This window comes from Apteryx rowi, unplaced genomic scaffold (genome assembly GCF_003343035.1).
Source record: "Apteryx rowi isolate R43461 unplaced genomic scaffold, aptRow1 scaffold_646, whole genome shotgun sequence".
Taxonomy (NCBI): domain Eukaryota; kingdom Metazoa; phylum Chordata; class Aves; order Apterygiformes; family Apterygidae; genus Apteryx; species Apteryx rowi.
This window is the reverse complement of record NW_020450923.1, coordinates 152,004-174,696: the sequence shown is the minus strand read 5'-3', so window position 1 is coordinate 174,696 and position 22,693 is coordinate 152,004. Positions and strand designations below refer to the sequence as shown.

Genomic DNA, 22,693 nt, shown 5'->3' with positions numbered 1-22,693 from the left:
GGGGAGCAGAACAGTTGTCTTGATTATAGACAGCAGCAATATTTACCATTAAAATAAGAAAACTAAGTAAATATTCTCCCCAACAATTGTTATGCTTACCTGGTAGTTATGGACTTCCGGAGTATTTTTAGCACTGAGAGAAGAAAAGAAATAGCTTTTATGAAATCAACACTGAGAAACACCAAAGGCATGCATAAAAAATGCCATTTTGATTACTACTTAGAAGAAATAAAACCCTGATTCTATAACTATCCAAAGGAAAATCTGTTCCTGGCAGAATCCTGCCAAGTCTGCCTAAAATTGGACAGTTGCGTGAGTGAGGACACATTTCTGAAGAACTAAAGAAGCATTATTCTTATTCAGATTATCCTATTTCACTCAATTGCACAGCCAAAACAGTTTATCTGCACTACCAGAATATTCTTATAAAAACATCCATACCACAGTTTCATATAGCTCAGGGTTCTACTCTTCAAGGAAGTATTACACTGAAGTTCTGATCCAATTTCATATATTTAAGGGTATCAATAGTTTTTTCTAGATTCACACCACAGCAGTTACAGTGCAAAAAAGAGGGGAGCAAAACTCTGTTCTTCATTTTACACTTATGAAGCTAGATAAATTAGCATAATGGCAACAAGAGCAGAAAGGAAGTATGATTTGTTTTAGTCTGATCTCAAAACACAAAAAAGAATTAAAAAAATGGAAGCAAAGTCTCATAGGCAGTTCCCCAAGGAGAGTCTGGTACTGCATAACAACAGATCCCGAAGCAATTCACCCCACACCAGAGAATTTGTGTTGACAAATCCTGATGCAGAAACAGGGTCTTCAAAAATGTTTTTGCCTGACAACAGCACTTGAAAGGTAGAGAGAACTTGGACAGTTACTTACCACAGTTGTGCTGCTTTCACAGGATTGTTTGCTCAAAAACAAAAACAAAAAACCTTAATATGTGAAACAGTTCAGTCATTTTACAGCTATTGTGATTTGGAACGTTACACCACAGCTTAAGTATATCCTCATTCAGGCATATTTGAACAAATATGTCAGAACTGCAAGTTCAGCCCTATGCTTTCTAGCATTCCCATGGGAGATTATGAAGTATGAGGCAGCCATGAACCTCCCTCTGTTTCAGCAAGAGTGAAGGCCCACCTGGTGCCACCATCACAGATGGCAGATGAGCATTATTCCCAAAACAGCAGGAAGGAAGGGCTTTTGACAGAGTGAATTCTGTACAATTAGAGCACTACTTTCCTCAGCTTGCTGCAGCCACCATGCCAATAGTACTGCGTCCCTCAGAAACTACCCCTCAAAGCAATTTTGCGTCTTTCAGAAATCCGAGTGTTGTTGAAGTTGGTAGTGGCCTGTGTCTTATTACAGTGAACCATGACAGCAAAAAAGCCTACCAACTGGGAAGGGGGCAAGGCACTGAGCAATCTTCAGCAGCAAGAACATGCTGTTGAACTTTCTGGAGGGAGCTGAATTTTTAATGGACAATCAAGCATGAAAGAAGCCTTTAGATGGCTTTTATAATTCCCAGTATGAGAAGATCATAGGTAATATGACAATATTTGAACAAAGTGAACATCACTTGTCATAAGAGGAAGAGCTTAACCATTTGGGTATAACACAAGCTCTGCCTGGCTGCTATGCCAGAAGTAAACGGAGCATAGGCCACGCATTCTCTCTTCCCTTCCACCCCCCCCTCCCCCCACCTCACAGTTTTATGTCTTTGCACAGAAGCACAGAGACACAAGGTATACATGCAGGTCTGACAGATCCTGATATTTTAAAAATATAATTAAAATAGTCTATTCTTCTACATATGAAATCTTTCACACCTACCATATAACTGACTCTTACGTATCACATAACAGTACCTCTTAAATTTAATAAATTTGCTTTTCTGCAATAAACAGACAAATACTATATGAAGGGGGGGGCTTACAACCACCCGAAAGCATGCATACTTGCTTCCCTTTTTCTTGCATTCTACATGAGAAGGAGATAAAAGTGCCCCCACAGTACTACCACAAAGAACTTTTCATGGAACTGAGGTTTATGTTCTTGGAATGCATAGGAATGCAAGGACGTCCCAAGGGAATTCCAGCTCACCCTGCTCCACACACGAGCCACACCTCCTGCCTCAAATAATTGAGAATTCAGAGGGGTGTCTTGGAAAGCTCCTTCCTAGGTTTTGCTACAAGGAATAAAAATCTCAGCTTAAGTTACGAAGTAAGAGTGATAAAACCACAAAGGGAAATCAATCCCTTGTCATTCCATTCAAATTCAGCATACTTCAACATCCAGAGAGAGCTGGTTAAGTTCAGAGCTGGGACAATATGCCATCAGAGTCAGCAAAGTAGCAACAACTGAATAATGAAACTGCTCAATAACCCTAAAACTGTCTGGCCAGATTGGCAAGCTGGTGAGACTTTCGAATGCTGCTCCACCCTAGATAACAAATACACTTTTTCCAAGAACATGTTATACATTTTCCTCCTTGAATTTGATACAACTTTTCTTCCCTCCTCAATTGAGCAACAAAAGGAACCAGAGGAACCTGCATCTTCAAACATGGGGGCCAGAATAAGTATGGTCAGAGTTTAAAAACAGTAGATATGAACAACAGACTTGGATGGAAAAAAAACATCAGCTCTGATTTTTTAGGTGGTCTGACATATTGCATTTTTCCTATACTGTGGTACAGATTTTATGGTTGTAACATGATATTTATACAAGTTAACAGGACAGCCACATGACCAGTACAGTGATCATATGTACAAACACTTACTTTTAAAAGTTGAATGCCTTCGAGAAGGATATCGCTTGCTGGGCCTTCTTTCAAATGTGCTAGTTCTGCGTAATCTTGTCCCATGTGTTGCTTGATACTCTGTCCGCCCACTTAAAATACAAAAATGAAACAAGTTAACCACTGCCTTTTGCTGGTTGCTCTGCCTGCTGGTTTGTATAAACATGGGTATCTTGTTTTTACTTCACCAAATACCTGAATCTGAAGCGTGATCCTAGCCTTATGAAGTCGGATCTACTAGATTTACTGTTTGCTGGGGCTCGCAGTCTGAAGAAAGCATGGTGTTCCACTGCGCACTTCCACAAATGTTTGCAAGTTTTGGCACTGTCTAACCGGAAAACAAATGTGTGCTCTTGCTCTCTGCCCTAAATGAAGAAACAAAAGCTTTGCAAGTTGGCATGCATGGTATTAGTTACTGCCCACAGTAAGGAAAGAACAGCCTGGTCCAACAGCATGCTGAGTTCCCTTTGTATCCTCATCAGTCCAATTACACTCCACACTTTGTTGGATCAGGTCCAAGTAAGGGAAGAAAGTTACCTGTTCGTCATCTTCTACAACAACAAGTGTCAGTTTGCTCTTTTTAAAGTCCATTTTCGTGATTTTAGGCCTAAACATAGAGGAAGCAAATGGAAAATTAATGGAAACCCAGCATTTTGTAATCCAGAACCCCCCTCCCCCCAAAAAATATATGAGAGATTTCCAATCCCAGAATACTTCAAGGATTGTAATAAAAAAACAATTTCCTGGCACTGTGTCTGTTTTTCAACAAATATTTCACATTTGAGACTGGCACTTCTAACCAGGCCAATTCACCTTCAAATCTATTTTAACCTTGTATATTCAATCTACATTACAAGATATAGTCAAGAATCCATTTAAAGAGGGTAGATTTCAGCATTTCAACAAAAGGGATTATAAAACCAGAGTAGATTACCAAAAGAATAAACCTATTTTGTTTGTTCCTTCAAAGATCAATATGCCTGTTGGTGTCAGTCCAAGAGCATATTCACAACCATCTCTTCCCTACAAGCAAGCACAGAACCAATAATCAATATGCAATTAGTGTTGTAAAATTTATTACAGTAGTACATCAAAATCCATATGTTTTAAATTATAAAGTTTGTGGTTTTTTAACATTACAGAGCAGAAGAATATACATCAGTGTTAGGCATAACTGGCAGGGTTTTGGTAGCAGAAGGCTGCCGGAGTGCACTGTGTGGGAAGAGGCTGTGGGAAGAGGCCCTGGGCTGGTCACAGCCCTTTCAGCCGGCTCCAGAACAGATGGAAATAGCCCCCCATGCCAAGACATATTTAAGAAACAACAGCAGCTGAGGGGCAGGAGAGAAAAGGAAAAATGTGAGGAGACATGGGAGGAGGCACATGGAAGGGAACATTGCTGGGGACATGACTGGAGAAGCACTTTTGGAAGGAGGTGCTCTGTGCAAGAACAGGGATAGCCCCAACGGGACTGCAGCCTGTTGGTGACCCCCATCAGAGCAGGGACACCCCAAAGGGACTGCGGCCCACGGTGACCCACACTGGAACAGAAGAGCAGTGAGAAGCCAAGAGCAGTGGAGGAAAAGACAGTAGGTCTTAGAACAGTAGGAAAAGACATGAGGAGTGACAGCAAGAAGCCACTACATGATGACCCCAACGCCCTGTGCCACCCATCACCGCACTGAAGGGATTGGGAGGGACTGCGTGTGAAGTGCAGCGAAAACAGGGGGAGTTCAGCCTAGGAAGGGGGAGGAGAGATGTTGGACTGAAGTTGAGCCAGGGAAGGAAGAGGAAAGGTGTTTCCCTAAGTGTTTGTTTAATTGTCTCTCCTTTCCCCTCAATACCCAAATCAGTAATTAAAAGTTTAGGTTAAATTGGCAATAAATTAAATTAAGTGCCATTCCCTGAGTCAAGACTATTTTCTGATCCCACATTAATAAAACAAAGTATAACACAGATCTTACCTTAACTACGTGCATATCTACACCATACATTTCTAGCCATTTAGCTTTGTTCAAGTAGCACAGTTCAGCTTGTGCTGGGCTCTTCCCCCTATAACATAACATTTATTTTAGTTTACAGCACAAAACTTTTGACTGTTTTAAAATTCCTTCCCATAACGCTTTTCTTCAGGCCCTCAACCTTAATAAGAATGAAACTGCTGAAAGAAATTTCAGGTTTAATTTCGGTTTTTACCCTCTTTCCTCCCAGTGAAAATAAATTAAGGGGGCAAAAACTGAAAAAGATCTGAAATTGCCAATGAGGGTGAGTGACAGTTAAGATGAGATCACTGAACAAAACAACACAAACAAGAAAGGATCTGTATGCTTAGACTGTTATGAAATCACCTAACCACAGAAAAGGAAGCCCCTACCCCTATCCCCAACCTTCCCCAGATTAAGGCTTGCCATTTCTTAGAGGGGGATTTTCAAGGACTGCCTAGAAAACTTCTCAACTCACAAACATAAAAGCTATTTTATGTTTGCTGAGGGGGTTCTTGTGGACATATCTGACTTTGGAAAAGAAGAAAACATCCTGTTGCTAACAACATCACCCCCATACAGGTACCGTACCTGCACTCTTTCCATTTCTGAAAAATGTCAAATTCCATTGCTTCTGTCTGGTTTGGCGCAAACCTGAATTCAGACACTAGTTCTGGTGTGTGCTCAGGGTGTTCACACTCTCCCAGCTCAGCTGTATCAATTAAAGAGTTAAAACCATAAAGATCATGGGATTACCACAAACATTTAATTCCATAACCTCCACAAGACAATGATAGTAACTTTCTAAAGTATGTTCTAGAAGAACACATTTTTGCTACTGTTGCAAGTTAAAAAAAAAAAAAAAGTGCCAAACACCAAAACATCTTACAGTAGAAATTAGATGAAATCATTTGCAGGAATACTTTAAGGTCATAGTACAGAATTCTAACAGTTAAGAACTGCAGCTGTTTCTCTGCATTTTATAGGATTTAAAGGAAATAAAGTTCCTACTAAAAACAAAATTCAATGCATTATTTGTTCAGAACAGGTTACTTTGAAGCTTCCTCTCATTGCACTGAGGTTGCACTTCTCATTCCAAAAGCATTTCCCATTCTGCTGCTTGCTTTGTTACATTACTGCGCATGTCAAAACACAAAGATATTAGCTAGCGTCAAGGAACCAGTGATAGGGTGTTTTTTGTTGTTGTTTTTTAACAGCATTGTAATACTCAGATGAAGCAATTTTTAAGAAAAGAAATGCTGAAGCACAAACATAAATTAGATGGCATTTTCTGCTGATTTACTTAGGGCCTGGAACCAGTTTTTTTAGGAGCAGAACACTTGCAAATTCTTCTGAGCTCAGTGGGAGATCTTCAGCATCTCACTGATGTAGGTCTTCAATTGTCTTGTGCCTGCTAAGTCTCTTGCTTTGCTCCTGGAACATCTCAGCTATCCAAAGAGGCTGCAATGTCACAGCTTCAGGACTGTGAGACAGACCACCAGTGGCAAACAGACTGTTCAGCAATACCACATATACACCTGACATACACCTCAATTCCAAACTTCTGCTTTGTAAGCCAGTGTTTCTTAACCTGTGTGAAGAAAAGGGTAGGGGGAAACTAAACTTTCCAAAGAAAATGGTTTTATTGCTTCAGGTCAGCTTTACACGTAACAGTTGCAAAAAATTTATAATGAAAATTCCTTTCAAGAAAACACAAATCAGTAATTCACACTCAGTGCTCAAAAATACCTAGTAGGATAGATGGAAACCCAGGAAGTTTCATTCATAATGTAATCTGTTGACCAATAAACCTATTAGGTGTTTTTGAGCACTTGACCTTAATACAAACATTTACCATTCCACTGGATATTGCACAAAATGATTTCACTGATCTTCATTTGAAGCTACTGCCTCGCACACATTTTTTTCTTCAACAGTATTCTTTCATTGTGAGTTACAGTATTCTTATCTAAATGTATTTTTCTTAAACAGATGCATCTCAGCTGTGCTGCTCTTTCATGTAAGTTGGAAGACTATTTAACACAGATGTTGCTAAGAATTACTGGCAAACCAATCTCCAGTACATGAGAGGGAAGCTACAGCAAACACATTAGCCAGAATAACCCAAGCAGAAAAAGTAAGAATCTGAAGTTTGATGTGTTGACAACCATCCAGGAAAAACACAGGAGATTTCTCTACTCAGAGAGGAGAGATAATGAAAGAGAACAGAGAATGAAAGCTGGCTATGCTATAAAGAAGATGGGTAAAGATGAGAGCTACTGTTCCAAAGAATCATGAGCACGGAGGACAAAAGTACATAGAAGAGGTAAGGCAAAAAGTATTAGTTACAAGAAAAATATCACCCTTGTTTCTCAATACCTGCACTGACTGTTTATTCACTTTCAGGCAATAAACTATGTGACTATTTTGATCTGTAAAGCTCTAAGAAATGGGTCTTGGAAGTAAGAGCTAGCAATATTCACACCAGCTTCCTCCAAAGGGTAGAAGGGTAAAAAAAGAGGAGGGAACTGCAGGGTCAGTAGGAACATGCTCTCACTAGTGTCTTAGTCACTAGTATTCCTGGTGGAATAAAGATCCTCAAATGGCTCAGCAGGACGGATGCTCTTCACACCAGGGCACAGCAGGGTGCCATCTCTTCCCTCGGAATTTTATCATGGAATATCATGCTTTAGTATGTCTCCCTCCCCCTTTTTTTAAAGGTGACATAAACTGTTAATATTAATCATCTGTGTTCTTAAATAAATAATGGCATAAACTGAGGGACATTTTTAAAAAGGAATAGTTTACTAAAAAGCTTTTAAAAAGTACAAAAATATGTTTATCTGTAAATATACTGCTGATTCCTTAGTGCAAATTTTTTTTCCCCTTTTGTGTTATCATATCAAGAGGTCTTATGAAAAAAACTGAAAACTGGAAATCTGAGAGGAAGTTTCCCCTCAGTTTTAATTAATAGTTCCAAAAGTATACCTGGTTAAAAACAAAAGCAAAAACCATATGAGACTAATGAGTTAGTTAAAAACTTGTTATAACAGTGATGATACAAGTTTCTTTGATTATAGCCTTTATGTAGACTAACCCCTAAGTGAAGCATGTGATTATGTATCCCATACTGCAAACTGATGTTTTCTACAGAAGTTCCTTTATAGAACTGGCAACAACACAACAATTTCTGTCGTTTCAAAGATAATCCATACAAAATGCCAGCCTATGGAGCTGTTAGAAACAATGAAAGAAATAATGTAACAGAACAACTTCCTTTACAAACAAAACATAATAAAGCTTAAAGTTGTACCATAAAGAAAAAAGGTCCTTCTTTCAGAGGATTTCAAGTACCAATTCCTAAACAGCCTTTTAGCTTCTTCGCTTTAGAAATGCAAAATTAAGATGAAAGATTAGATTTTAAATGGCAAATGTAACTACGGAGGAGGGAGTAATCATTTTACATTTCTTTAAACACTTCTGCTTAATTAAAAGCTTCCAATATCAAYACAAATGTAACGTTATACAAAAAATTCCTATTACAGCATATGCAAGCAGAGATAATATATTACAGTGCCAATAGATTAAATTATTTTGGAGAGACTTACTGCTATTGCTATGCAAAACTGAAAAAAGGTGAAAAATATAAGAATTCTACCACAATTTAAATATAGCTTTGAAAAGTATTAGTTTGGATAGCTAACTAGAGACATTTTATAAATACCTATGTTCTGCAGATGGATAGCTATTGTATTACATTTACATAGTAATTACAGGTATTAATTACTACCCGAAATGTTGTGGCATCAACCTATTATTCTTTGCTTGGTTCTCCTTGCCTAGACCAGGGATGAGGTTACTGGTGTTTTTATCTGTGAAAATGGAAGCAATGAATCAAAGTAAACACAGGATCCAGATCCTGTCCATCTCAAAAATACAAAAGGAGTTTGCCTACAGCAAGCAGCTCCCTGCACACCTAACAACCCAAGTTGTGCCAGAGAGATGCAAATGGAAATTAAAAAAAAATTACACATTTAAGATTTCCTCCTGCTGCTGTTTTGAACTGAATTCCCCATTTTTACTGTCAAGTTCATCTGGAATCACTGAGTTATCTTTATTGTTGTACTAAATTAGGAGACTCTGCCTAAGCACTCCATGTGCCACTGCCAACCACAAAGTGGAATAGGACCCATCTTTTTCATGTCAATTGATTTTGCTGCTGATATGCCTGGAATGACCTAGATTATGGCACATTCTTCTGGAAAAAATGAGCTTGACCTGAGCTTCATTCATTACATACTTCCCCACTCCATCTGCAACATAAACCTCCTGAAATGGAGTGAGTTTTTGTATTAATGTGTCACGGCAATAAAACCCTACTTTTTTCTACAATAAACTAATGAAACCTCGTATCCTAATACTATTTTTTTTTCTTTTTTTAAAAAATCTTGCTACCCTTGCTCCTGACACAGAAACAATTCTAGTTCTTCCCTTTCCATATAATTCTCTCCTCTGCAGTAGCTGCAGTTCCCTCCCTCAGGCCCTGCAACCATCTCCTTCCTTCTCACACACTGCACATGATTTCTCTCCCAAGAATTCCCGGGCAAGAGACAGCCCATTCCAGGCTACACCTGCAGGGACCAGGCTGCCACCATGTGTGTGCACGCATGGGCCAGCTGGCTCATCAACCTGAATGCGCAACACAGCTTCTGCAACTCAGTGTCTCAGTGACCTCAGTTTCTCCCCCCGTGGGGCACTCTTTGGGTGCTTTTTCCTCTATTCAGCCCCCAGTTTCCATGAACCCCTGGTATATTTTGGCTTTAGAGACTTCTATGTCTCATCAAATTTGCCGACAGTGGCTAACATAAGTTTTGAAGTTATGAATGCAGAGCAGGCAGGAAAGCAATCTCCCTCAACTACTTCTCCTTAGGGAAAGGAATACCACTTATATATGATCAATACGAAATCATTAGTAACAACATTTGAAAAGAAAATAGCAGGCAAGTTTTTAAAATAAATTAAGGCAAATCACTTTTAAAAAATTACATACCTTGAAGACACAGAGCTGCTAGTTCAACAGCAGTTTCATACGGGCATTTCAGTCTTAAAAGGAAAGAAACAAGCTATAAAAATTATGTCATTCTTTTCTCAGTGAGTTCTTCCTGCCTTACAGCTAAAAAGTAGTCTGACACTAGAAATGGAAACATTAACCTCCACTAGAAATGGAAACATTACCTTCCACAAGGTCACTCATACCACAAGCTATTAATGATATGAATCATCCAAAATTAATTTTTACAGGCATATACTTATTTCCTAATTTGATACATTCTCAATATCACTGAACACGTGATATGCTCCACCATAAGGCAAGCTTAAACTAATGCAGACAACATTAAGTGGGAATAAGAAATTGATTTTGCTCCAATAATATGTTTTAGAACTCACATATTTTTTTTCTTTGCAATTAAAATATATATAGAGAGATAGATAGATATAGGAAGGTGTGAACTTATTGGCCAGGGTGAGACTATAAACACACAAAATATTTTTTTGCAGAGTTGACTCGTACAAAAAAGTGCTACCACTTTATAATCTTTTCCTCCTCTATTTTATCTATCATATTGAAAAATCTGGCAAGTTCATTTTACATTTCAATAGCCATAAAAAAATCAAGACATTCTTTGCTCTATTTATGTAGTAGTCTAACTATCCTCATCTATCTTCACATTGTTTCAACCAACAGTAATCTTCGGGTTCAGGTCAAAACCTTCTAAGGCCCTCACAGAAGCAGTTATACACAATATTTACAGTACCATAAACTGTTATTAATCAAGTTCTTTTAATATGCCACATAATGAAATAGGTCATTTTCAAGAAGGCCATACTTTTGCATAGGAATTCTCTCAACAAAAAGAGATGTTAGGTACTTCCCATAAAATATATAAACAATATATGAAGTTTCCTATCTCCTTTCCCAGATAGAACAAAACATCCAGTATCAAAACAACCACTGTTCTAAAAAATAAGTTCCAGTCTTTGCCGGTTCTCTTTAAATGGCCTTATTTTGCTCCTTTGTTTTTTACTTCAATAACTGCAAGCTTAAATATCAACAATTACGGCATTTGAATATGATCAGGATGGTGGGGTCAACTTTGGCTCTTTTTGAACCACTGTTTGTGTAAAGCTATTCTATTTTCTGTCTTTAATGCTAGCTAGCTCACTAGTAACTATATCTTTAAATATGTAACCAGGCACTAACAATAATAGATTATTAAAATGATAAGGTAGAACAACTGGCACAATATCATGGGTATGGACACATTCTTATCCCTGGTCACTCCATTAAAGTTCTTTTTCCATTCTATTTTTTAAGAATACAGTCATGATGCACATAAAGCCATATACTTCTGCACTGTAAAGAAAAAAATGCATCTGGAATTGTAAACCAGGTTTATCATCTATATGTGAATACCAGAAAGGATCAAAAAGAAAGCATAGTTAAAGTAACGTTTTAAATCACAGAGATTATCTATTGTATATACTTTAAAGTACAGAGGCAAGAGCAAAGAGGTACTTACTTCCCTGATAGAATGTCTTGCCGGAGCTGTAACACAAACAGGTACCTGACAAATGAAAATGCAAAAGGTCAAAAGTATTTATAATGTCATCTTTCCAGCCCCAAAGGAAAAGCACAGCAATCCGTAAGTAGTCACAACATTTCCATAAACTTGCTCATAAACAAAAGTGATCTTTGGAATCACTCAGATATGCCCTGCAACCTTCAAAGTTCCCATAGCTTTCACTAAAATCAGGAAGAAGAGACCATTCTTCGCCTAGTGGCTGTGCTCCGTACACTGTCCAAAGCATTGCTATTTAGGTAGCAATGAAACAACGTGCTGCACTCGGAACACATACCTCAGCATCCTAAGTTAATGATACTCCAATGCTTTCCTGCATTGGGTCTTACTCGAACTAGGGGATCTAGAGAGAAAACACAGGCAAAGGCATGAAGAATCTGGGGCTACCTTCTCAAATGGAAATACAGAACACGGATAAAGTTCAAGCTGGGCAAAAGCAAAAGCTCTGACTGAATTTTCATTTAACATCACAGAAAAGTTTTGAGTAAGAGAAACCTGAACTCCATGGATTCCACAGGCAGAAAGCAACCCATACGTTTATTTAGAAGGCCAAGCAGATTTTTACAGCCTAGTATTTTAAGTTCTTGTTAATCTTCAGCTCTGTGCATTCTTGTGTATCACAGTCCCTCAGAGTTGGGGCTTGAGGCACACAAGTGCCCCGGGCCACGCAAGAACACTGTACAGGACAGGATGGCACAAGCAGGCTTTGTGCTGCTCTGCTCCAAACTGAGAGGTGAGGCTTCCAATGGGCAAATTAAAACAACACAGGACGAAGCACTGAGGGTCAGAGTTAAATGCAAACATACACCTATCTTTACAAAGGATGCTAGACAGATGGACACAGGAAATATTTTGCATCACAGAGGACATGGTGTGAACACAGTGAAGATCAGTTCAAATCTGCTCTGGTTGGCAGGGCTTACTCTTGCTCCTGTTCCTCTATGCAGACTGACAAAGATTTGCATCTCAAGTTTTGGCATCCCAAATAAGCAAAATACCTTAAAAAAAGTCTCCACAAAAAAAGTCTCCACAACATACCTATGCATACACTTTCCTCTGTTGTTTTTCTAACTAAATTAACTAATTAGGCCCCATAAGAGTGCCAAATGTCTTCCAAAATGCACTGAATTTTAACTGTGTTTTTAAGTTAGAAAAGGACAGAGTGGAAGAAGAGTTCCAACACTCTCCCATTACTGTGTTAATTATGAGAACGTGATATTTACAGCCGCAATAGGAACTGGAGTTTACTTACAACAAACACCTCCGTGCAGGAAATCTCTAACCACCCAGATCATTTTATCATTACTAATAATGATCTTTTTTCTTCCTCCTCTTACTCCCATTCAATTTCCACTTTCAATAATTCTGAAAATATAGTTATTGATCTTTACTTTTTATTTAAATTGTTACATGGAAAATATAGTCCAGCCAGCATAAAGATTCTTAAAAAAAGAAAAAACATTCAAAATTACTTTCCTCCAATGTAAAAGAAAAATACAATTATTTGTTCACGGTAAAATCAATTTCCAACTTGTTTTCATTTTCCTTCCCCACTTTCACAGTGGTTTTCTGTCAATCTTATAAGTAAAAAAATATTACTCAGAGTACTGAAAATGTAGCTGATAAAAATGCTTTTCTAATTAAAATAGTCTTCTGAAATACCATTTTTCAGCACCAGAGGTTAATACTTATATAGGAAATGCCTTACTAGATCCACCTCAGTGATCATCTAGTTCAGAAACACACATCCCACAGTGACTATAATCACATGCTTCAGAGGATTAAGCAAGAAATCTTGTGGTAGACAGTAATGGAGTAATTTGACTGCAGGGGAAATTTAATACTTGTCAGACATGCGCCCTGATATATGAAGGCTTATATCAATTTTCAAAAAATATCTATTATTCCTATCAATTTAACTGCATTTTCTCATTATAGAAGCCCACTGATTATCTTGTTTTTTAAATCCTCTAAGATCTTAATGCTCAATTACATAAATAGCAGGGAGTTCCATAGGTTAATTATGCAATATACAGGAATATGCTCTTTTATTGGATTATCACTGCTGCACCTAATTGATAATGAACATTAAGGTCTCCATGGCAGTTTCATAAGCAGGTCATGACAACTAGCTCTTTGATCTTCTTGTCTCAGCAGTGAAAAAAAAATACATGATCAACACAGCAGATAGGAAAGAAGACAGTAAACACAGAGGCTCGCAGGCTCTAAGTTTCACATAAACATCACATACACACAAACTAAAACAATCAACAACCTTTAAATGCCTTAGTCTGTTTGGGAGTACAGCGATTAATGCCAAGCATATTAAAAGATGTAGAAAATACCAGAATGGGAGAAACAGAACAACAAAAAAAGACAAAATAACATAATGGTAGATGATTACTACAGAAAGAAGACAGAAACAGGGCAGATACAAGAAGTAAGCAAAACCTTTTCCTCCAGCTTCTCCTTTCCTAACTCTCAGAATATCCTACAGATCACACCAGGGTTCCATAAAACCAGCAAAGTATAGTGTTCACAGCCCAGAAAACAGCCCATCAGATTCAAACCAAAGATCCCTTCGTGTTCTAAGTCATCCTTATACAATACAGTCCTTACAACTTCTGCAGCATAGGGAACTCATAGGAAAGGGGAAGAGATTAAACAAACCAACCAACTCAAACCATCTCTTCTTCCCATAATTCTATCACTTCTGCATCTTTATTAGTTCAGCTCCAAGGCTCAGAGCAAGGTGGGACAAGGCAGAGAACTGGAGTTTTAGCAGTACCTGATGGAAAATCTCCGCACAGGTCTGGCAGGTGCTGCTGCTGAAAAGGGCAGCTGTCTCCCAGCAGCAGCTCTCCCCACCCAATACTGCCTTTCTTTGCTAACTTCAAAGTACTAGAACACAACATTTTCTATAGATTAACACACTTTGAGAGGCTCATGGATGATATTTGGCAGCACAGAAGAAAGGTGATGTCTCTCTGATAGTAGGAAAACAGCTAAGAAGTCAGGCAAAATGATCACTCTTACTAACAAAACTCAAATCATGGGCTTACACCTCCCATATGCCTTAGACGCCTTAAATACCCTTCTTTCAGTTGCTTATTTAACAATGCATATTTCCTACCTTGTAAACTCCTCATGAAGGTTGTTCGGTTCTGATGAATAGTACTTAATTCGAAAGTGCAACGTGTAGGGAGGTCCAACTGTATATGCAGAGATTTTAAATGGGGAAAAAAAGGTTTACACTAGTTTGGTTCTGCTAAAGCAGAACAACAAGCCACCACCCCACCACCCAAGAAACACAAAATGAAGCCTATTTTTAAATTCTTCAAAGAAACATATATTTCATGTGGTTAAACTTAAAAACGCATGCAGTGGAAAAAATTCAGATGACTAGCATACTTTACGATACTCTAATCATTACATTAATCAAGCAATAATTCCAGCATGCTACCAGGTATGTCACCTGTTGCTGGGGAGAGGGAGACATTTTCAGTCACCAGGTACAAATACAAACAAATCCAGATGATCAGCTTTTGCTAGATTGATTTATGTGGAGAAGAACAGGTAAGAGAAATAATGTGAAGAGCTCTGGAGGGACTCTGAAAGGTACCCAAAACACAGTAAGCTAACAAATTCCATGAAGTGGAGTTGCAAGAATCATTGTTTTCTAATGCAAGAAGCCAAACACCAGGTCTGAATTTCTATCTAATGTAGATAATAGAATGTTACCCAGTTATCATGAGACTGTGACCCATACATTCTCAGTTGCCTAAGCCTCACCTTCCAAGCTGACAGCCTGTTGGTATGTTGAGTGTTAGAAAAATGATTATTTTTCATCTTTTTAAGGTTTTCTATAAAAACCCACCACCACAGTATTTGTGTACCTATTAACAATCCTTTTTACTAGAAGACTTGCAGCAAAACTCCACTAATTAAAGCTCTGGTACTGTTTTCAAGGATATCCCTAAGAAGATAGGTTATAGTATTCTAGGCTGACAGTTGCACACCACCAGTAAAGGTCGGCATCAGCAAGATAAGGACTTACTTGCCCACTGCTGGAAAACCAGAGCAGTGAGCAACACCCATCATGAAAGAGGCACTGTTTTGAAAGCACCCCCTGAATGCAAGGTAAAGAAATGTTTTCTGCTGCAAGACAGACCTTTACAATACTCATCAAGTTCCTTCCCTCTTCAGCATTCCTCAGTCCAGGGCTCGGCCAATTTGTTTTTAATACAGGCCTTTCACAGATTAAACACAGAGAAAATAGTACAACTAAACTGGCTGAAGGAGTTATGGAATCTTTCATATTCCACATTTTAATTCAGATCAAGAAAAGGACAAAGCTATCACCCAATATGCACCTGCAAATCACTTAGCCACTTAGGGCAAAGCAGACTCTGATGTGCTGAAAACGTGAGAGAAAGCCAACCACCAACAACTTACCAGTAGCAGGTATCTTTACCACCTATTCTAGCAGACCAACACCCACATAGTGAGGGGTGAAAGCTAACTGTCTTAAAAGCCTTAGAAAAAGAGCACCACTGTTCACAAAGATCTTCTCAATATTCTGATACTTCTCAGAAAGAGGCAAAATACCACTGAAGAAATCGAGTACCCATCCCAAGTCCTGCAAGCAGGTTAACAACTTCCTCGCAAAGCACTGTATTTTATTTTAATCACATAACACTAGTATTATCAGTTGGCCTATGACAGTTGCCAACAGTCTTAACAAAACATGTCAGTGCTGACTCCGTACTGTACCCAAGCCTGCAACCAGATTATCAGAGAACCAGGAGCAAATTACCTGCCTTAGCCAATTCCCACAAACAAGTTGGCATGCTAACCCAACCCCTCCACCCAAAACTCCCTTTCATAAAACAGCAGCTACTTCCACTAGTTTTATTTATAATATATAAAAAAGGAGGGTAAGGGGGAGCGTTACAGAATAAAATTGTTTCCTAGTTGACCTTTGAAGGAAAACAAAACAAAACAAAAACAAAATCTGTTATGGATCAGAAACAGTGACAGAAACCAAGATCTGTGTCCAGGCAACCTGATTTCACAGATCAGACTGAAACTACCTGGCAACCTACTCCATCTCAGTCAAACAGGATATGTTTAATGAGAAGTACTGAAGACTGGTCTATTACTCATAAATGCTCTTGTATTTAGACAAAAAAAATACAATCAACCAGCTAGCCATTAAATTAAATCCATTTTCTAAAAAATATTCATTCTATTAAAGGCAATATTTAGACATTCACAATCATGTTCAAATACTCTAAGTTCAAATTCTTAAGGAAGTAATAAACAGGCAGATACAGAGTACTTACTTTTTATTTGCTTCTTAATGAGTTTAGAATGGTCCAACCAGTGCTAAAAAAAGAAAACTCATGTTTAAAAACAGTTCAAATTCAAGATTTTGTTGACAAACTAATTAGAGTAAAATTTAACAGAAAAATGTCTCTTAGAAGGAAATATTGCTCTACTTATTTGCTATACTTTTATATATTTGAGAAAGTGTTTATTCACACATTTACCAACTTTCTGGCACCCTTTTTCAAGGGGGAAAACTTGACTTTTAAGTGCATCAGTTCTTCCACGGAAGCTTCATTCCTTCAGAGAGGAAAACTCAAGTCCAAACAAGCTGGCCTATGGTGGGCAAGGAAAATAAGTTTTTGTCCTCAAGTTCAGCTGTTGCCCAAGTGCCCCTGAGGACAGCTGGTCAACCCCCTTGATTTCATTCATTCAGCTCCCCTATTTGATGGAGAGCCTCCAGATCCTGTGCTCTTCTGCCTTCCACTGCTCCATAGCCAAGTTGTTCATGATAAGGATGAAGACTTAGCCCTCACTGAAAGCATGGAGGGAAGACATGAATACCTCCCCTTCCTTTTTTTTCCAAACCAACAGCAGAAGCTTTTGAATAGGTGCAGCTGTAGTGACAAAAGAGCATGCTTCCCAGCAAAGTTGATGCACTCTTTCATCAGTATAAATGGGGTCTACAGCAGAGTAGCGATAAACACTGTGGTGTAATTTTAGCTTAAATCTTTGACTGACTCTGTGCAATGCCCCACTGTGAGGCTACAGTATGAAGCAACCCAACATAAATGCTCCTATCACACAAGGTAATAAAGAGTACTTGGACTTCCTTGAAATAAATGCTATTCTCTCTMTATATATGTATTTATTTAAAAACAGTAAAGGAGGTACTGTGGAACAAAGTCTTAGGGGAAAAAACATTTCCTTTCTCCCTATCGAAGCATTTACACTTTCAGAAAAAGGTGAATTACTGAATAACTACTTAGTATTCCACTAATACTGCCTTACTATGGCTAAAGGCATATGAAAAATTATTTGCTGGACAGCAACGTCAGTATCTATTTATTATGTCTTAAGCAAAGGCAAAAATTTATTTATCACAGGTACAAGGGTATAGCTCAAAAGTTTGCCAATGCATGACCCGTAAGGTAAATACATGTCATATGAAAAGGAGAGAAAGAAAGAGAAATGGAACAATTATTCTGAAGGTGCTTTTATTTGCATGAGATTTGCCTGACTCCCTCTGGTGAAGCTGTCAAGTAATCCAACCTTACAGATTTGAGAAATCACTATCAGAGTGGAAGCAAAATGTTATAGCAGCTCATGCAAATACACTCCTTAGAGTTGCAAATAATTATCTCTACTTAGGTCTTATATGAAGAATTACACCAGAAACCAGAGCAGTACACAGTAGCTTCGTGAAATTTCGTATCTCTGAAAAGGAAAGACCATCAACACTGAAACTTTGCCTTTTTAATTGAAATTATACAAGTCACTTACTTTCACACCTCCAGAGCAGATTAAATTTTTATGCTTCAAATACCTAGCAGCAAAAACCTTCTCTCTCTGCTATTCATCTTGGCTAAAGATAAACCACCACTCACAAATTCAATATAAGCTGATCCCATAAAAAGAAAAGTTGAGCTTAATGTTAAATAAAGCCAAACATGAAAAAAAAAAAAAGAAAAAAACCCACAATGTTACAGGCAAGAAACCTCCAACCTTTTTTCAGCTGTAGCTCATGTTATGACTATATTCAGAAACCAGCACCAGACAGTCTGAATTATAATAGTTTCTAATGAAATAACAGCTAATATTATATTCCCAAGCTTGGAATGTGGTATCCCAGGTAAATCAAAACTCACATAGCAGCAAGTTTCCAATCAATTAAGTGATTGCAAGTGTAAATACTTATTTTTAAACCTTCTTTAAAGTATTAAGACTCTAGGAACTAACTACTAATACAGACCATTAAAAGAGACTATAGTCTAGATGGGAAACCATTTCAGTGGCTCATTCACTATATGCATTCAAACAGTCAGAGAGGCAGACTGCCCCAGGAGATAAAATACAGCAAGCATTAAATTTATCTTATTTCAGAAGCAAGACTTAACTGCCATTTTCCCTACATCTCACATTGCGCATCATAGCTATGCATGAGGGGGACCACCAGAGAGCCCACAAAATAAAAATACTAAAGTAGAACATGGACTGGCAACATTGTAGGCCCCAAGTTCCCAAGCCTGGTAATTTTCATGAAGATTTGTGAACTAAAAGTCAGCAACTTCTGTGAAAATTAGGCTGAATTTCAACATTCCTTCATCTTAGACAGTGTCTGAGGGTTCTTTCAAACCAGCAATTGTGCCAACTTTCCAAATGCCTCTCTGTTCAAGTAATTCTGTCATCCTATTCCTCCCTTAGAGCTAAAATTTTCTAGATGGTAGTTGTAAGCAGTAACACAATACATCTGTTGAGAAAATCTAGTCTTCTCCCGTGATGCAACAAATGCTGTAAGTGCCAGCTTTTAAGTCTTGAGTACCTCAAGGGTGTAGAAAGTGATCTCAAAAACACTTCTGAATGAACCACAAGAAAGTCTCCAAAAATTGAGTTGAAGATTTCATAGCATCCTAGCTAAAGCCAAAAAGGTTTGGGCTTGGTTACATACCGCTTGCTGACTCCAAAACGGGAAAGGGGTGAATTCAGAAGTCTCACTAGGAAACTGAATAAAACCAGAGGGGGATTTTATCCTCTCAGCACCTCCTACTGTAGCTCTGCCTGTCTTGTGCTCGGACTGAACAACTGCACTTTGTTCCAGGATCCAAACTCAAAGAGACATAACTCTGGATCTCACTGTGTGGGAATGAGGCTGACCACAGTCATTTCAATTATACAATGCTACATTCCCCTAGTCCAGTCTGGACTCAAAAGTATCAGCGCAGAATAAGGAGGAGGAAAGGAAGTGATTGCTTTGAGACTGTGTTATGAAAGGAAGATAGCATCTACGTTACTTTTCCACAGTAAGGGAGAAGGAAAAAACCCTCAGTCAACTTTCAGGTAATCAAGATTCTATGATTACTTTGATCCTCTATGTCAGGCAAGCTAGAAATTCAACTGCTGGATTAGCTCCCATTTACTCCTATTTAATCGCAGTATAATTTCTTTGTCTTGCCAAATGAACAGTGCTTTCTATGATGTTGAACTGAAATAGAACAATAGCTCTTCAGGACTCACATGTTTAGGCTTTAAGAAATGATTAGAAATTTCTGCCAGACAGACACAGAAATGGTAAATATATACCAACCGATTTCAACTGAAAGAAAAAAATTTTTTTAAGATTCATTAAAATTCTGGAAGTGAAGATTTAACTCAGTACATTTACCTGTTGATCACCCGCTTTACCTATCTGAACAGAAAAAAAGAAATACTTCAATGCTTTACAAGTGATAGCAGCCAGTATTTTCTCAAAACATAATAGTCACATGTGAGGAAAAGATGTATTTGTATCAAGGTATAGCAAATAAACAGTAACTACTGGAATAGCCTACATAAGGATGACAGCAATTGCCAAAAGAAGACTGCAAGTGGCAGTATCGCAGGTTGACACAAACCCACCACACACCTGTGCTTTGCAAATTCCACTGGCTCCCCACTTGCTTCATAAAACAATGAAAATTCCTGGTCTTGTTCTATACAGCCCTCAAGGGTGACCTGTAAAGGAAAAAAATTGGATTTCACCCTTTTTGGCTGGCTTGCTTTGCTAGTTTATAATGCATAAAGAAGGCCTTGAATAGACTCTTTTCCCTCATGCTTATTTATGTACTTAACTACCAGAAATAGCCCATTTTTAGTAGAAGCTTTCTTTGGTATCTGAAAAACACTGCTTAACAGCTTTCAAGCCTCAACTGAAGGGACAAAAGGCAAAAGGGACCAAAACCTTGCTAAATGCTCAAGTTTAGGAAAAAAAAAAAAAAGTTGTTCCAAACAAAAGCTTGCAAGTTTTAAACCAAAGGTCAATCATACCTTAGCTATCTTCTTGCTGCCTGGTTTCTAAGGCACCATAATCTTACCACTCAGTCTGCTGTTAATCACACAGCCTTCTACAACAGAGACATATGGGAGGAAGAAACAAAAAAAGAAAAAAACCCAATCCAACAACATTCCTCAACAAATCATGGGTTTGGGCCTTCTCCACACATTTTAAAGTTAAAAAGGAACAGAGCAGAATCAACCCTTTTCTCTTTTCTTCTGAAGGTCACCTTTTAAGAATTATTATGGCAAATGAACAGCAAGCCAAACCAGAATTGGGGACATGTAGCAACTCAGGGACTATACAAGCATATAGTTAGAAACAGTACAAGCTCCCAAGAGTTCACAGTTTAGAGGATGAGAATCTTGTTCCTTTCACTTTGTGTCACCTTCCTTGACCCATCCTAGAAAGCTATGTTCCACAAGAAAAACGTAACTGCAGAGAAAAACTGCTTTCAGATAAATTGCTAAGATGGATCCCAAGACACAGCCAACACCAGGGCTAACACTGGCTAGTGTTTTTACTAGGGATCTGGGCAATGGGACAGACTACACCCTCAATAAGGTGACCTCAGCAGACCAGAAAAATTAACTTTGTGAGGTTTCTGTCAGCCCACCACAGGTGATTGCAGCATTCAGCACCTGTTGTGGACCAGCGCCAAGCAACCATGAGGGCTGGGGCCAGGCTGGCTGAGGGGCAGCTCTGCCAAAAAGGCCCTGGGGGCGGTGGCGACAGCAGCGGGAGTAAGAGGAGCAGAGAGCACACCTGGCGGTGCTGAAGGAGAAGAAGAGCCTGGGTAGCATTGGAGCACCATGGGCAGGTGGGGCRAAGTGACTGTTGCTCTTGGGGTGGCCCTTGTGAGGAGGCACATGGAGGGCTGTGTGCATTTTGAGGCTGCCCAGAGTGTGCAAGGCAGGCAGCGACATCCTGGAGGGAGCTGAGCGGCGGGCCTGCAGGCTGAGGAGGGAGCTGGAGGCCAAGATGCCCAAGGGGAGGCCAAGGGGACTGCTTTTGTTCATCATTAAAAGAGACAGATCTGATTGGTGACAGGAATTTGATTGCTGACTATAGCTACCTACTAGGAGGGTGCAAAGAGAATGAAGCCTGACTCTTCTCAGAGGTGCTCAGTAGCAGAAGGACAAGTAGCACCAGACCCATGCTGGAACATGGAGAACTCCCAACCCAATAAAAGGAAACAACTGTCACCATGAGGGTGGTCAGACATGGAACAAGTGCTCAGAGAGGCTGTGGAGCCTCCATACCTGGGAACAGCCAAACATGACTGAATAAGGCCTCAAGCAACCTGCTCCAACTGCAGCTGCTCTAAGCAAGACGTTGGACCAGAGACCTCCAGAGGTCCCTTCCAACAACCTCTGTACTTCTATGGTTCTTCAAATATCATAAAGAGGAATGCAATGTGCAATTGCATGTGCATTTCAGAAGAGCTGCAGGCTTCTCTTTTTACCTCTATGCACCTGAATGTGTCACAGATCCAATATTAGGTTGATGAAATCAGCTGTATTGGTGGTAGCACTACCAGTGTTGTGAGCATTGGTCCTACAGCAATATTGGTTATAGAACAGGTCTGTTGAATCTGCCATCAAAGAAACTGTCTCTTCTCTGACAAAGTGTGGAATTGTCTTGAATGTTTTGTGATAGCTCACATAACTGGAGTGCTGTCATGGATGGCTATGTGCTTTTTAGGAAAGACAGGCCAGGAAAGMRAGGTGGYGGRGTTGCTCTTTATGTGAGAGAGCAACTGGAATGTATTGAGCTGTGCCTAGGGGTGGATGAAGAGCGAGTCGAGAGCTTATGGGTAAGGATTAAAGGGCAGGCTAGCATGGGTGACACTGTGGTGGGTGTTTACTATAGGCCACCTGATCAGGAAGAGGAAGTCGATGAG

The 22,693-nt window shown here is 39.0% G+C and overlaps 1 protein-coding gene across 1 annotated transcript in view; it reads right to left on the bottom strand.

Annotated features, from left to right (window-relative positions):
• EPB41L4B (erythrocyte membrane protein band 4.1 like 4B) overlaps positions 1-22,693 on the bottom strand; it is a 180,152-nt gene that overhangs the window by 87,121 nt on the left and 70,338 nt on the right. Inside the window, exons 3-14 of the mRNA XM_026084544.1 lie at positions 16,778-16,820; positions 14,566-14,644; positions 11,373-11,417; positions 9,842-9,894; positions 5,383-5,503; positions 4,774-4,861; positions 3,747-3,835; positions 3,350-3,419; positions 3,008-3,177; positions 2,795-2,904; positions 892-922; positions 100-133 (exon numbers count right to left, since the gene is read on the bottom strand). Coding sequence (XP_025940329.1) covers positions 100-133; positions 892-922; positions 2,795-2,904; positions 3,008-3,177; positions 3,350-3,419; positions 3,747-3,835; positions 4,774-4,861; positions 5,383-5,503; positions 9,842-9,894; positions 11,373-11,417; positions 14,566-14,644; positions 16,778-16,820 — 933 coding nt within the window. The remainder of the gene's footprint in view (positions 1-99; positions 134-891; positions 923-2,794; positions 2,905-3,007; positions 3,178-3,349; positions 3,420-3,746; positions 3,836-4,773; positions 4,862-5,382; positions 5,504-9,841; positions 9,895-11,372; positions 11,418-14,565; positions 14,645-16,777; positions 16,821-22,693) is intronic.